This window comes from Amblyomma maculatum, chromosome 2 (assembly GCF_055883805.1).
Source record: "Amblyomma maculatum isolate TAMU_Amacu chromosome 2, ASM5588380v1, whole genome shotgun sequence".
NCBI lineage: Eukaryota > Metazoa > Arthropoda > Arachnida > Ixodida > Ixodidae > Amblyomma > Amblyomma maculatum.
Window position 1 is genome coordinate 2,770,579 of NC_139345.1, and position 16,083 is coordinate 2,786,661.

At 43.4% G+C, this 16,083-nt stretch overlaps 1 protein-coding gene across 5 annotated transcripts in view; it reads left to right on the plus strand.

The window, feature by feature from the left end:
* The window catches only part of Arp8 (Actin-related protein 8), a 99,477-nt gene that overhangs the window by 51,222 nt on the left and 32,172 nt on the right, over positions 1 to 16,083 (plus strand). The window contains exons 1-4 of one of the 5 annotated variants that reach the window (XM_084593080.1): positions 11,402 to 11,478; positions 13,271 to 13,441; positions 13,739 to 13,849; positions 14,241 to 14,345. In XM_084593080.1, the coding sequence (XP_084449206.1) occupies positions 13,313 to 13,441; positions 13,739 to 13,849; positions 14,241 to 14,345 (345 nt within the window). In that variant the 5' untranslated portion in view covers positions 11,402 to 11,478; positions 13,271 to 13,312. Of the gene's footprint in view, positions 1 to 11,401; positions 11,479 to 11,925; positions 12,015 to 12,107; positions 12,237 to 12,822; positions 12,848 to 13,270; positions 13,442 to 13,738; positions 13,850 to 14,240; positions 14,346 to 16,083 lie in introns of those variants that run through there. The other 4 variants (XM_084593077.1, XM_084593079.1, XM_084593081.1 and 1 more) reach the window with 4 other exon arrangements.

Below are 16,083 nucleotides of genomic sequence, written 5' to 3' on the forward strand. Positions count from 1 at the left end.
CACGCCACTCCATCACGTGGCGTGCTCTTTGGGGAGGGCAGTAGCTGCTGCTATTAGACAGCGCTATAGTGAACTAGTTAACTATACTGCTGCTAGTTCACTATACTGCTGTTGTGAGGCGCTTAATTAACTCGCTATCGGCTAAGCTGTCTGTGCGTTCTTTCAGCTCAAGCGTCAAGCTAAATTATCACCCAGCGGATGTAGCTCGGCGGCAAGCCCTTCTCGCTAAAGACAGAGAACGGAACAAAACCGCGAACCACAGATTGCAGGCGTCAATCTTCACTGGATAACATTAACATTACTTCAATGCTCCTATATATAATCTGCTATAAAAGTACTCTGGCATTAGATTTAGTTTATTGGGGGGTTTTAAAGATGGGGGGTGGATGGATGTTAAGAACGTCTCCTTTTCAAACTGAGCGGTGATAGTCATCACCATGCTCAACCTTTCCTTTTTATTCTTTTTAACTTGGATAACTCTTCAACATTAACGGCTTCACATTTAGATACAGGTTATATTTAAATACCCTTGTTTAAATTTGATTTCGCTTCCATGCGTCCCTTCCCTGCTATTTATGCACCAATCTTAAAAACTTCTCTTGCCATTTCCTCAACCGCCGACTCATTTACGCTTCCTTCGTTATTTTTAAACCCAATGCCTCGGATGGAATGACTACGTCCGCATCGACATCTGGATGCATACATGCCACACTCCAGTATAAGATGTTCAATTGTTCCTGGGCATCTACCATACATAGCACAAGTTTTATCTTCTTGATTAGAATTCTGCAGCTTCGGGTTCAGACATCCTGATCTAGCCTCAAAGAGGAGGCAGCTGCCTTTTTTGTTGTCATATAAGGTGTCCTTCTTCATCCGAGTTTTTCTTTTTCTGTCTAGGGTCGTCTTTTCCATTGAATCATTCCAGTTTTTAGCCACCGTGTTCTTCACCTATCACTCAATGTTCTTTATTTCTCCATGCATCCTGCCTTCCTACATACTTACTGGTTAGTTTTCTAGTCCTTTCCCGCCACTCTGGGTCAATGACCTTTCGGTATAAGTATTGAAATACTTTACCTGCCCACCTATTCTCGTTTATTTTCCTGAGGCGTTCTTCGTACAGTAGTTTGCTCTGAGCCTCTCGTGCCTCGAAAGAGTCCCAGCCCATTTGTCTCCCTGTACTGCTTCGTTTGCAGTTTTGCCGCGGACCCCAAGTGTCCCACAGATATTTGATTTATTTCTAATCCCGACTGGACTTAATTCTGCCCTTAAGCACAAAACAACATTCTCGAATGTAAGCCCTGGTACCATTATTCATTTCCAAATACTTTCAAGCCCTTCATATCTGTTCATAATACCGTGTGCTTCATTATCGCGGCATCCCTTCGTCCTTTCGCATTGGCGGCCTGTTCACGTTTTTCCATGTATACCTGTCCTTCGTTTATCCATCCCCAGAGGCTCACAGTATTGTGAAATAAATAAATAAATAAATAAATAAATAAATAAATAAATAAATAAATAAATAAATAAATAAATAAATAAATAAATAAATAAATAAAATTTTTATTCTGCCGGTCTTGGTATCTCCATCGCTTGTATTTAAGCTTTTTATCCCTGAAATCGTTGAATAACATCAGACCCGACTTAACTGAGCTGATGGTAAAGCCAATTGCATCTCCCTCGTGTTCACACACATTAACCAACGCTTGTATATCTTCATGGCTTTTGGCTAATAGAACAATGTCACCTGCGAACGTTAATCATGGAAGCATTTGTTCTACATCCGTTCCACCTAGCTTATACGAGAGATTAAAACCAATGTCGCTTTCTTGCGGACTTTTTTCCATATTCTTCATATACCTAGATCACGAATAACAGCGGTGATATCGAACATCCTTGCCCTATTCCTCTGCATATCTCGACAGTAGACGTACTCCTTAACCCCTCCCATCCAGTCTCAATTATCTCTTTATATTTCCTTTAGTAATTCAATTACTTGTTTACCAATGTCTTGATATTCGAATATGTTCCACAGTTCCCTATTTACGCTGTCATATGCCCAGCTTATGTCAAAAAGGCTTTATACAACGGTTTGTTTTCCGCCCTGGCTATTTCTATACGTTGGGTTATTACGAAAATGCCATCATCTAAGCATCTACCACTCCTGAACTCGTTCTGCAGTTCGCTCAGTAAATTAATTTCTATCCATGCCTTCTTTTTTAATTTCACTGCCTGCATTGCCAGCCTCTACGTAACTGACCCCAGACGGCCATTGACGTACGTCGGACGACCGGCGGTCGTCCTTTTCCGGAGGTTCTGACGTCCGGCGGAAATCCGTTTATGTTCGACATACGTACCGCGGATATCCGTCGGACTATCGTCTTGATTCTGGGTCACGTCCCACGGACATTCGAAGGAACCTGGAGGCGGACATTCGAAAGTTTCCTGGAACTTACTCGCGGGACCCTCAAAGGGTAAAAATAGTCAGGTTTTAGAAGTACGTGAGAAGGCCGACAGACTAAAAGGATTCGGTTGGTCTATGTTTGCACGTGCTACAATTTGTAATTGATTTCTTGTTACCAAGATATGGCACGTGTTACAAGTACTGCATTGTTCTCGTGTGAATGTGCAGAGATTGCGCAGTGTGTTCGCTATTTCTGTGTGGGGAAGTACTTGGGAGCGTACCCATCGAACTAGCTTGTTTCATCGCTTCCGCTCTGGAGGAGTTGGTTTCCCATTTTTACGAACTGTTTGTCAGGTTAGGTTGAACAAAGTTGTAAGTTCGGCGAGCGTGCAAGGGAGGATTTTCGGAATCCTTCAAGAAGTGTATATGTCATGTCGTGTATTGCAAGCCCGATTTTCGTTTCAATCATTAACAGCTTTGACGCGAAAGATTCTTTATAAGGACTTGTGCGATGTCTTTCTCCCGATCCCAATGTACAGATCGTTATACTGTGCAGGTCCATAGAATTCAGTCCTCAAATTAGTAAAAAATATGGCTGTACCAGGGGGAGTAAAAACTTTCTTTTTCAAGCTCCATAGCAATACACTAGAGATTAGGACCTATTTAGAAATGAAGGGTTTTTTGTACCTTGGGGAAATCACTGCTTCATATGCCGTAAGCTGGAAATTATCGAATACGTTTTCTTAGACTGTTGGGAAGCCTTTTTCTTCTGGGACATTCTACAACGAACGATTAAAAAAGACCTAAAAGACCTACCCGTGGATGCATCCGGAATTCGATTTTTACTAATTGAAGATGATGATGGCCTACCGCTGGACATGATCATGTTAGGCACTATAATCATGTTATTGGGCCTGCACAGTATCTGTCGATCCAGAATAGCTTTCAGGCATGCAGACATTGATGCGGAGAAAATACGGTAGTATTTTCGCGAAGCCGTTCCGAGTGTTATTGATATTTTCAAGACACTAGACGGAAGTGCCTGAGTGGCTTCCGATAATGGAAGTGTTGCTGCACATGCCTGATTTTTAATGGATCACGCAGCCCGAAATCGTGTTGTGTGTTTGTGGAGTAATGTTCTTTATGGTGTAAAAGCTGACTATAAATTTGGCAAGAAAGAAGAAAAAAAGTTTCATTGGTGAACGACGGCTGTTGCGACGCACATCTTTCTCTCCCTCTTCTTTTTCTTCTCTATTTTCTCTTCCACTCGAGGCAGCGGAGGTGGCTCAGCTGTTGTTGTTGTTGTTGTTCTCCTCTAATGTGATGACACATACCCACACAGGGGGATCGGCCAAGAATTGGGGTGCAGAGATATTAGATTTTGACATGTATAACTACATCGAAAAAAAATAATAAATGCTACGGAATAGAAAAGGAAATGTCAATATGATAAACCAAAATATATAAGCTACAGAGCCAGTAGCAAGCCCATGCATTTTCTTTTCCTTCTTCCTACAGTCGCAACAACAAAGTGGTAATATCGAGATGGTAACTCCTGCACGCTTTGTAAAATGTGAATGTGTTGGAGTGTGTCAAGAACCCGCAATAAATAAAGAGAAGTTTCGGCTGTATGTGTTATATTATACATTGCGTCTAAAACGACACCCAGCACTAGGCACATGCAGATAACACTGAATTATAGTGCAGGCTGCAGCATGCAGTGTTCAACGCCCCCGATTATTGCTTCTGCACATACATGGGCGTTCATCGAGTACGCAATGTTTTTTAGTGTTAAATCAGCCCATATTTGAACTCACTGAGTTCAACACAAAATAATTATAACTAGAAATTTTGAGAATGATCAACTTCAGCACGTTGGCCACTTTTCCGTTGAAATTCAACTCTGCCTCAATATTCCCACACCAGACCTGCCCTTATTGTCCCAATATAAATTAAAGATGGCATCTTGAGTCGGCTCATGACACCAACATGAGCTCAGAATTATTTTGAGAACTGGAAACAAAGCATTTTTTGGAAGACAACATATAATTGCATGCTTCTTACAAGCCCTCTGCAAGACAGTGCCTATAATAACAAGCCGAGGAAAACCTTTTAAACAATGTCCCAATAAGCTCCCAAGATACCCCAAACATGTCCCATGGTGCACGGTATTGTTTGGGAAGTCCTAAGGAAGTCGCTTCTTATTTCATTTGGGATGTTTTCGGGATTTATGTGGGACTTTTCCGAACTTCCCTAGCACATCCCAATCTCTCATAACCGGAATCCCTGAGATGCCCCTGGAACACTGGAACGGTGGCCTAACTCCGACGGACGTCCGCCGGGCGTCATGTGCCGTCTGGGGGGTTCTCGTAATCGGTGTAAAGGATTTAATTTCTTCATATCTCCTTTTACTTTATAGATTAATTTCCTCCTACTCAGTCGCTAGCTGCCTAGAATTTATTTGTTCATTAAGACTGTTTCCAATGACTTTAACAATGTGTCCTTGCTTCTCGGACCAGGCTGTATTAATTAGCTTAAGCGGAATTTCGTCCGTCCCTATGGCTGTACACACAGGAATATTCCGACTTCTCCGCCTTCTTCCAGTTAAGATTTGTCAATTGTAAGTTCCTATCCTTCATGCTATCTGATACTGTTTCTTCATTCGGTGAGATTACCCCATCATCGTGCTTAAATGATTCGACAATAACTGATGTGTTCTGCAACTTTGTTTTGAAAAATTCTCCTGCCTCAACCGAAGGCTCATTTTCGCTGGAACCACGCACAAAGCTTGCGCGCTGTTGTCCCTTTTGTTATGTAGCAAGTATTACAGCGATACCTTGTTTGGTCCCACATGATGAACAACCAGAACCCTCTGTGACGAATTACTGAAGGAACAAAAGACGCAAACGCCACTTTTCTGCCGGATGGATGGAATATAGGAGCATCCCTTTGAAACAGGGTGGTAGCAGTTGCTATCATGCTCATTTTTTCCCCCATTTAATCATTGTTTTAAGTCGGTTAACTATATACCATCATTCCACTTATTGAATTTTTATTTCTACATTACTAACATTATGTCACTTTTCTGCTTTTAAGCCACCAATCTTCCAATAGTTTTTTGCTAGCTTCCACCGCAGGTTCGTTCCCCCGACCACTGGTATCTCTAACCCCTGGGCCACAGGAAGAGTGACTGCGCCTGCATCGACTTCCGGATGGATACCATCACATTCGAGTATAAGATGGCTAATTGTTTCTATGTATTTACCACATACTACACATGTGCCATCTTCATGGTTAAATTTCTTTTTGTAGCTATCTAGCTTCAAGATGTTGGGCACTGCCTCTTGAGTTATCGAAGAAAGCTTCCTTTTTGATCAGCCTTTCCAACTTTCGGTATAGTTCTACACTCTGTTTCTCTTCCATAGAATTTACCCAATTTTTCCCTTCTGTTTTTCACCTGTTGCTTAACGCTCTTTATTTCTTCGTCCTTGGGACCAGCATACTCACTAGTTAGTTTTCTAGTTCTTTTCCTCTATTGTGAGTCAACGCGCGTTTTCGTTGCTTTTTAGGTATAGGTATTTAGATACTTTAGCTGGCCTCCTATTACCGTCCAATTTCCACAGGCGTTCCTCGTATATTGTTACGTGGTGGCATGGCAAGTGATGAAACACGGCGACACAACAGAAACAGAACGACGTGATGACATGATGAAATATTGCTTTTTAATGGCCAGCGGGCCTGGCCCAAGCGCTCCGCCCCGCGCCACTGCCCGCTTCATCTTCGTAGCACTACCCGGGGCCACCGAGCGATCGTCCCGATCGATTGCTAGAAATCCATTGCATGAAGTGACGATGAACACAGACACAGGATTAGGACATGAAACGCTGGACACCACAATGAATGCAAAGGTGGGATGAATGCTTGCCCCGGAGCATCAGGTCCAATCTTCACCGTTTGTCGCTGGCCAAGGCTCATGGACACGCCGAATGGCTTGGGCGGGGGTGCTGTCTTCGCTCGAGTGGTCGTGAGGTCGCTCCGTTGTGGGGTCGGTCGGGTCGGCTTTGGGCTCTTCCTGGTCGTCATGTGCTGTGGTCAGGGCTGGGGACGGGGCTGGGGAGAGCGGCTGGTCGGGTCTGAGCACAAAGGGCTGGGGCAAAGCTGGGCGGCGATCTCCACGGGCTGTCGGCCGATGGACCCGGCGTATGGTTGCTTCGACGGGGCAAGGCGAGGATGGGGATGAACCGCACCTCCAACCAAATGTTACTTGGTGACATAACAAGCGATGAAACACGGCGACACAACAGAAACAGAACGACGTGATGACATGACGATGAAATATGCTTTTTAATGGCCAGCGGGCCTGGCGCGAGCGCTCCGCCCCGCGCCACTGCCCCCTTCGTCATCTTCGTAGCAATATTTTATTCTGAGCTTCCCGTACTTCGAAAGATGCCGATCCCATATCTTCCTGTACTGCCTCACCTGTGGATTGATTGTTTTGATTGATTGATTTATAGGAAGGGAAAGGCGCGGTAACTGTCTCACTTCTTTTCTGTGGACACCTCAACCGCGCCGTAAGGGAAGAGAGGAAGGTGGGAGTGAAAGTGGAAAGAGAGAAATTTAGAGGAGCCATAGTGGAGGGCTACGGGGTAATTTCGACCACCTGGGGATCTTTAACGTGCGCTGAAATCGCACAGCACACGGACGCCGCTTCGTTTCGCCTCCATCGAAACGCAGCCGCCCGCCGAGGTCGGGTTCGCCTCATCTGTGGCTTTGCCGTGGCACAGCCGGTCTCGAGGGAGAGCGCGCTTCTCTTCTACAGGGTCTTGAATATTTGGGGGCTGGGATTGAAAAAAATTCCTGTGCAAAATCTACTGCCCCATTCGAGCTGAAATAACGTTCACAAAGTAGAAAAATATCGTCTACGTTATCTGATAAGTGATTCAACATCGGTACTTGCCTAGATTTTCCGAAATCGAGAAAAAAACTTCTCTCGGCGGCGTGCACAATTTTCTCAGAAGAGAGTCGAAAAGCTATTTTGACATGATGCGTCATCTGTCGGGCAGCGAGGCAAGAGCGCCGACGGCCGGGATGGAGCTTGTCTCACTTCTCGACAGACGCCGTATCAATTCTAGGCACTATAGTATCATGTCAAAATAGCTTTTCGACTCTCTTCTGCGAAAATTGTGCACGCCGCCGAGAGCAGTTTTTTCTCGATTTCGGAAAATCTAGGCAAGTACCGATGTTGAATCACTTATCAGATAACGTAGACGATATTTTGCTACTTTGTGAACGTTATTTCAGCTCGAATGGGGCAGTAGATTTTGCATAGGAATTTTTTAAATCCCAGCCCCCAAATATTCAAAACCCTGTATTACGGCCTCTCCAATGGTGTCTGTTTCCACCGCGCGCGCTCTCCATCGAGATCGGCCGTGGCCGTGGGTACCCAGTGCTATAGTGTTCTAGAATTGGGAAGTGTGCCGTCTTCGGCGCGCGGCAATGGGAGCGACGTGGTCGCCGGAGCGATGAAAATCGTAGGTAGCGCTGTCAGCCGTAGGAGCGCATCACAAGCGCGCGCGCCGCAGAGGAAACGCTTGGGGCGTCTGCTTCTGCGGCTCGTTTCCTGCGCGTGAATTTTGTTGCATCGCGTTGCTTCTCTGGCTGTTGTACTATGGCGCGTTGTTGAGCGAAGAGCGATGATTGGTCAAGCAGGAAAACACATGTTTGCAGAGAGCACAGTCACAGTTCCGTCCGTCTCGTATGACTTTCGCCCCCTCCTTTTACTGAATGCTTTTTTCCTTCCCTTCGTTCTTTCTTCTTGCTCATTGCGCGCTCTTTCTGCTGCCTTCCCTATTCGAACCCTTCCCTTCTCGAAATACACTCAAAGCATGGTTTCCTAAGCAACAGCATCGCGGAAGGCCTTCGGGTAACTTTGCAGTCCACAGTCGACCTCGCTGACTACTTATCTGCAAAATGCGGTTTTACATACGTTATCACATCGAGACTAAACCAAGACCAACTAGAAAACCTCTTCGGCATCGTGAGACAATTTAATGGCTGCAACGATCATCCCACGCCGGCTCAATTTTTAGTGACAGTTAATGCCCTGGCATTTTACAACTTAGCGAAGCCCCCAAAGACAGGAAATTGTAATGCTGAAATTGTAAATGCCTTACTTAGAATTAGCCGTACAAGCGAGAAACCTACCCAGCTTCTTTCAAATCCTACTGATGAGCTTGACCGTTTGGTTGACGAGGGAAGGCTCGAGGACGTCGAAGCTACTTTGAATTCCCTTCCTTCAGATGACCACAGATACGTCACTAGGCACAGTTCTAGCCGTCTCATAGCTTATATTGCAGGATATGTCGCTAGAAAGTTCATGAAGAAGTCAAAATGCAGTACTTGCTCCGCTTATCTCATTTCAAGCAAACCGTGCGCGGCACAAAAAGAAGAAAATCAATTTATCTCAAACTTCGACCACGGAGGTCTTCTTTATCCGTCCTCGGAGCTTGCAAAGCTCGTGCACACGCTGGAAGAGTCTTTCACGTTTTTTTTTTTTTTTTTTTTTTTTTTTTAGTTCAGGAAAGATTAACGCAAATAGCATGCATGAATTTGCTTCGTTTTTGTAAAGCGCAGAGGTTTCCAAGTTTGGTTGCCCTACTCATGACATAGAAATGACACTTAACATAGTGAAGTTCTACGTCCTCATGCGATTGCGTTTTTATGTCAAGTTGCTAAACCAAGAGCAGACCTCTAAAGCAGAGCAGGTAAAGCAATTAAAGCTGAGGAGGTGCAAGTAATCGTGTTTGAGGACTTTAATCATTCTGCCTTTCTCTTGTGTGTTTTCAAATTTAGCAGCTTAATTTATTCACGGCCTAGTACAGTTCATTATTATTCTCATATAGTTCTGTAGAGTTTTATACGTTTGTACCATATTCTTGCACTAAGTCACGATTTTTTTTTTTTTTTCACGTCGTCCATTATGTGGTTTCGTTAACTGCTATGTGCTCTCATTCATTCATTTCGTTTTAAGTAGGACTGCCAGTTCATATGTATTCGCCCACATTTAAATAAAGTCAGCAGTAAGCGCTGGCATAATTTCTGTCTTCAAGCAATCTTCGCATACCTCTATTTACATGTGGTGCAAAAAGTACGCTAGCCTAGCCTAAAACATCATTCACTGCGTTTTCAGTACGTGCGAGCGTCGATGGAAGACTTCAGTCTAGCCCGCATGAACCGGTGCATCCAATATTAAAAATTTACATGATCATAGAAATACGTTAGACATTCGTCATTGAACCTCCCGCTAGTGTTCGAGAAATAAAGCACCCAATACGTTCAGGAAATATATCTTGCCGTTGCTTGTCAGTTCGTCGGCAATCTGTATCTTACATTGCCTGTATTTGTATTGCCGTTCCCTGACGACGACCGCTTATTTTATAGGGAACTAGTTGTTTTGTTCATGAACATAACATGAACATACATTTAGACAAGCGTGTGGGAGCTAAAGCGCCTTCGGAGTCCGATTGAACTAGCGGTGACGGTTCACCCAGCTGTCTGCTCCGCGCTCACTGCGCTCCTCCTGCACACAGCGCCCTCTCTCCTGTCATCGCTGAAACGACCAGCTCGCCGGCGGCAGACGGCACACTTCTCAATTCTAGGGGTGCGTTCCAATACCCCCTCGTAGACGTCTACTTAGACGGCTACGCGAGCAGCCGCCATCTTGGGACGCGTTCCAATTCTCGCGAAGCAGTCTCGCGAAGACGGCTTCGCCGAAGTCAACATCGATGCAGACTACTTTGCTGTCTAAACATGGCGGACAGAGCGCGGTTCGCGCTGAGCGAGTCGTGCGTGCGGTGATTGCAGTAGCTGTTCGGTGGTCGTGCTCTTTGCGAACGCCGGAATATGCATATGAACGATCTTTCAAACGTGAGTTGTTACGTCAATGTATGCGCTAGCTAGAGGCTAATTTAGCTGTCTTTATGGTCGTGAGATTCATAGCACTGCAGATTCTTGTACCGCGCTCTGAGAGGAAAGCGTTCGTTGGATGCTGTTGGTCTTCTTTTTTAACTTGACGACGAGTTTCTTCAGTCTTGATGTTATCGACGAACTCGTCGCTTTCTCTGCACCTCGCCGGGAGTCAGGACGGCTGCTGTACGGCGCACGTGTGTGTTTCTATCTTGCTGTAGTAACCGTGTCAAACTCTTCTTCCGCGGATTTTCAGTTAATCTGGGAAGAACGAACTCGCCTGACGATGCCGACTTGTTGCGCATTGATTTTTTTGTGCCTGTACATTATTAAAACGAGTTGTCTTTGGTTTCCTCGTCTAGTGACTGTAGACAATAGGTGTAACGGCATGAATTTTTTCGTTTGCTGTAGCCGCGGTTATTACCTTTCGTCTGTAATCCCCTCAAGTTTACTGTATTTTGCATGTTTTCATTATTACAGCTGTGTGAATGAGACATCTGAGAAGCATGTACACTTCAGCATCAGTAATAAAAAAAGGAAAAACGGACTAACGTTCTCTTCCGTCAATTCTTGAGCGGGCTCATTGCGTGAGAAGTCGGTCTGCTAAAAGTTAAACTATTAATAGTCTATCTACGTTGTGGCGATTACACATGTAATATTGTTGCTGCAAAAAATCGGCAAACCGTTAAAAACGTGATTTTCACCTGTATTGTCGCAAATCTTTAAAGAAAACAGCGTTATAATAATTATTCAAACGTTTTAGTTCAACCTTTATGCCGCGAGGTGACGCCAGGCGTAGACAGGTAGACGCGTTCCAATACGCGAACCCGTAGACGTCTACGTAGACGTCTACGAAGCAGTCTTGCTAGACGTCTAAGAATTGGAACGCACCCTAGAACACTATACCAGTGCCAAGAAGGGCAGCGGTGACGCCATCTAGCATCATTGTAAAAGCGTGTCATGCTTTCTAAGGCGCTTTAAAAACTGGCGCTTTTCCTCAGCGACGCTAGATGATGTCACAGCTGCCTTTTGTTGGAAATTGAGTTGGCGTGTTTTGCTACCAGTCTCGTCGCAGACGGTTCTTAGTTTTTTGTAATGCACGGCCAAACCAAGTAAGCACCATGGTCAAACTTACCTCGCAAAGAAAGGGACAACAACGCGCAAGCTTTATACGCGGTTTCAGCGCAAATGAGCATCTGGTTGAGGCGGGAGAAGTTTTCAAAACGCGTGCGATAAAGTTGCCTTATAATAACTTTTCACTTCTGCAGACTGAGATTAAAACCTTTCACCTCTCATCTCTTTCATATCCTAATCACTTGGTCTATAGCAAGTCATTTACTGCATATTTCAAGCAACATTGAAGGAGGGCAAGACGTTGGACTTGTTGGTAAGGATTCATTATGAATGCTCCTGCTCCCCACGATTTCTCTTACTCAGGCAGCTTATATGGTTCCAGAATTTCTTTGTCGCCTCATTAGTTGAGCAAAGGCAGTAAAGGTGGAAAGGTGGACGATGTGCAGCGCCGCCAACTTAAGTAATATGAGAATAGTTCAGGAAATCCAATCCAATCCAACTTTATCCGCACAACATGGCGCCAACGCCGCCGAAAAAGCAGCCGGTGTCGCTGTTTCCAGAGCCAACAGTTGAGGTAGTAAACGTTGGAGAACTAAGAAAAAATTCGTCACAGTCGCAATTGATACCGGCTAGTTATTTAATGACCTGGCTAACGTATGTTGCCGGTAGACGACGCATCGAACATGTTCAAACTTTGTTGCATGGCAGTGTTTACAAACAAGGCAGTCATCGGCGGGTAATCTGTAGTGAAAAATACTGTGGTGAAACTTGAAGGAGCCGAGTTCCCGTGTCCAGCGTACGCATGCTTATTCCAGTGCTTTAAGCTTGCCTGTTAGAGTAACGTATTCATGCGAGCACCAGTAACCAAACTAAACAAATCGTAAGAAATGATCGAAATTGAGCGTCTGCACTGCAGTGTGAAAGCGGTCAAAGAATACCCCGCCTGTCAATTTCAATGTGAAATTTTCAGTTATGCACGCTTAAGGCACGTTATCCAACCTGTTACTAATTATTGTAATAATAATTGGGTTGCTTACTTTTGAACTCGTTTTCAGTTTACATCACGTCGTTGCGAAATCGCATGCCGGTTTAATCAAATTGACTAATATGATAGCAGAATTCGCCTGTACCGCCGCCAGCACACACAATGTGAACGCTCGAGCGCATGACCTCGACGAATATTAGCGCTGCTCAGCCCTGGCTGGTGGGTCCGACTGATTAGGTGGCATCCGCCATCACCACCGCCTCCTAACACATCATGCATCATGCAACACATCATGCAACAGCAGCAAACGCTGAGTTTCGCTGATGACCGTCCAGGCCACGTATTCAAGCGCCTGTGCTAAGCGGCAGTACTACCTGCGTTCGAAATCGAGTTGGAATTAATCATCGCGTTTCTTTCCTTCGGTAAATTGAGTTACGTTATGCTGCATGATTGGTCAAGTTACCATGCATTGCAAACGGTCCTGAAGATGCACACCCTGTGGGGATTTGACATTTAGTGATAACTTTATGGCTACTTCATTATTTATAGAATGTTATGAAAAACGAAGTACTTAGAGCATCAGCATATATTTGAATTTAACCTTGCAAAGGTCAGCGGTGAACTTCGTGGACATGCGCGCTTGCGTGTGCTTCGAGTAAACTGCATACGTTTTTATTTTTTAAAGAGGCCTTTCTTGTATGCCTTGCTAATATCTTGAGTCAGCTCGTTCCACAGATACTGGGACAGGTGCGAATTTGATATTTATGTAGACAAATTTTTTTTGTATCCTTAGATGTTGCCGCAATTGTGTGGTGTCCACTGTGCACATTTTTTGTCTGTTGCAGCCCATTCAGGCCACTGCCATTGTGGTAATTCATCCAGGATCCATGTTTCTAAGAATAGGACGAGCATCGGACTCGTACCCACACACCATACCTCATGTCATTGCAAGACCATGCCTGTCTTCGACATCACCTCCACATGTAGACCCCATTCTTGTACCTGAAGTTGACATGGCAAGTTGACCTTTTGTTTATGGTGCATTTTAAGTTCATGACTCGTTGCCATGTGGCTAAACATTTTGGCCATCAGTATTTTGATATTGCAACCTGATAGGTTGTTAATAGTTCAGGCATTCAGCTCAGGGTACCATTTTGCTATTTGAAAACAAACCATTCAAAACTATCCAAGGATGTATCATTAAATTTACTTTGACATTTCTTTTTAACTGTACAGCAGCGACAGATGCACAAAGTGAATGTTATGTTTTGTTTGATCATTTTCAAAGGAATTCTCTCTACATTTTCACCTAGGAGCCAGAAGTGGTGGCTACTATTGAGGAAGGATGTGAGGTGGTTGGGAACCTTTTGGCTTCATGTTTGACTTCAGAGGGAAGGATACGGTACACATTTCCTACTGACAAGGCAAGTGTTGTTTATCTGCTTATGCAGCGCTATGGCATGTATATGTGCATATTCGAATATACATTGCTGGCATGTTCAGTGTCGTATCTTTTATTCTGGTTTTCTAATAATGATTGTTCAGCATCCATCCTTAGGTTTTGTGTTGGTGTAGTAGTAGGGTTGTGCAACCATACGGTGGTTGCCTCAGGAACCACCCGGAGTTTTGCTTCTGTGGGAAATTGAGGCGGTTGCCATGCAGTTTTTCATTCTTTAGGAAAAAGAATTTGGCCTAGCTGGATACCCATTTACATTTTTTTTTTTCTTTTATGCTTACTTATAACTTGTATGTCTCGTAATATTATGATTGAAACTCACTTTCAGCTTTTAACATACTTGTTTTTTTCCATTCCAGATTCACCACTTCAATCAGCATGTCAAACGAACAGTTATTCAAGAAAAAAGTGACCTTAGTTGGACTAACACAGATCGGGCACAAGACTTTTATGTTGGAGAGGAGGTAACTACAGTTTTATTTTATGATAGTAATTATTTTTCTGATGTGAAGAGGCAGTAACATGGTCTTCATAAAAATTTGAGTTTTGACTACCATTTTTCTCTTTATTCAGTACTTAAGGGCACTGGAGAAATTGAATGTTAGCATTTGTCAATAGACTACAGGAAGAGTTTTAAATTGGCAGTACATGCATCCCTTGCTGCTAGACAAATGTTAAACATATCCAAAAAGTTTGAAATAATCAATTTTTACTACGATTGTTTGCATGGAGCTGTCCTCTTCGTTCCTTTAAATCACCATAAGTGTATCGATATGCACTTAGATGGAAATTGCTAGCAGTTCTTATCCATCTCTCTTACTTCTCGCTTGTTCCATTTCGCTTGTTGCCATTAGCAATGTCTTATTCACTTACTTTAAATCAGTGTTGTGCGCTCGTACAAGTTTTTCATGTTTATGTCATGAGGCAAGTAAAGTGGTTTCTTTCATCATGTTGATTTATTGCATCGCTTTCCGCGGTGCCCCTTGTCTTCAACGCAACAAGCCGTTCTTCAGTATTCTATATAGAATTGCCTTTAAAAAGGAAAAGCAGGAAATCGAAACTTAGACGTGTTTCATGGCCAGAAACACTGTTCCAGTTGATGAATTGATGATGTCACATACAGTATTATAAAACGCTTAAACATGCTTGAAATGGCTTGAATAGAGGCTGTAAATCATGATGCAATTTATAGAATGGGTAAGATATGGCCTAATGTAAGCCTCAAAGTTTGTTGTTCACGCAGTGAGCGGACGGTAACATATGTGTAATGTTTGTGACATTGCAAATGCACTGTTTCCAGCAGAAATTGATTGAACTGCGGCCACAGAAATGGCACATTTTAAAATTGAGTAGTGCATGAATGGAATTTTTTATAGTTTCCAAATTTGGTAGAATGCATCAGGAAGGAGGGGAAAGCATATAGTAAAAGATTTGTTGGATATTGTGAATGCCAGAAAACCTTTGGCATTGCTCTTTAAGGTGGTTAAAGGTTTTGTTTTGCCTCTGAAAAGCTATATAAATTCATTTAAATACTGAAGGTAAAACAAGGCCTTACCATTGTACACATTAGAAATTTAAGAGGTTGATTTAACTTTGTTCAGATAGAAGCGTTAACAAATGTGTACATACATCACCTAGAACATTTCTTGTGTGTGTTGAGCAGTGGGAGCCAGCTTGTGCTGAGACATCATTTAGAAATTTTTCTGAAATACAAAGTTGTTTAATGCATTTCATTTCACATATTGTCTACTGAGTCATTCCTTGAATGAAGTGATTTTAATTCTGTTGCAATGTTAGGAAATTTCTGATGAATTAAAAGTTAGGCGACATCCATTACAGCATGCCATACAGCAGTAGACATACATTCAGTGACTTCGGCTGCAGCCTGCTTTTGCTCTGTCAATAGATGTGCTATTATGGGAGGTCAGCTAATGAGTATGGCAGAGTTGGCTTTTTGGACAGCTTGGGATTTTTTTGTGCCTAAGTTCTGGAATACCAGCAAAATAAAGAGTAATTGAGAGGAGCGAATGAGCAAGTTTAATATGGAAATAAATTCGATTGCGGACAAATACTGAAATAAATTTAAGGTTCAGTTGCAGTTGGAGGGTGAACTTGATGTGGTAGCTTTTTCCTTCCTGTTTTATTTGCTGTCGTTAAGGATGCAAGCGCAATGTACGTTAATTTGCTCGCCTGCTTTTCAAT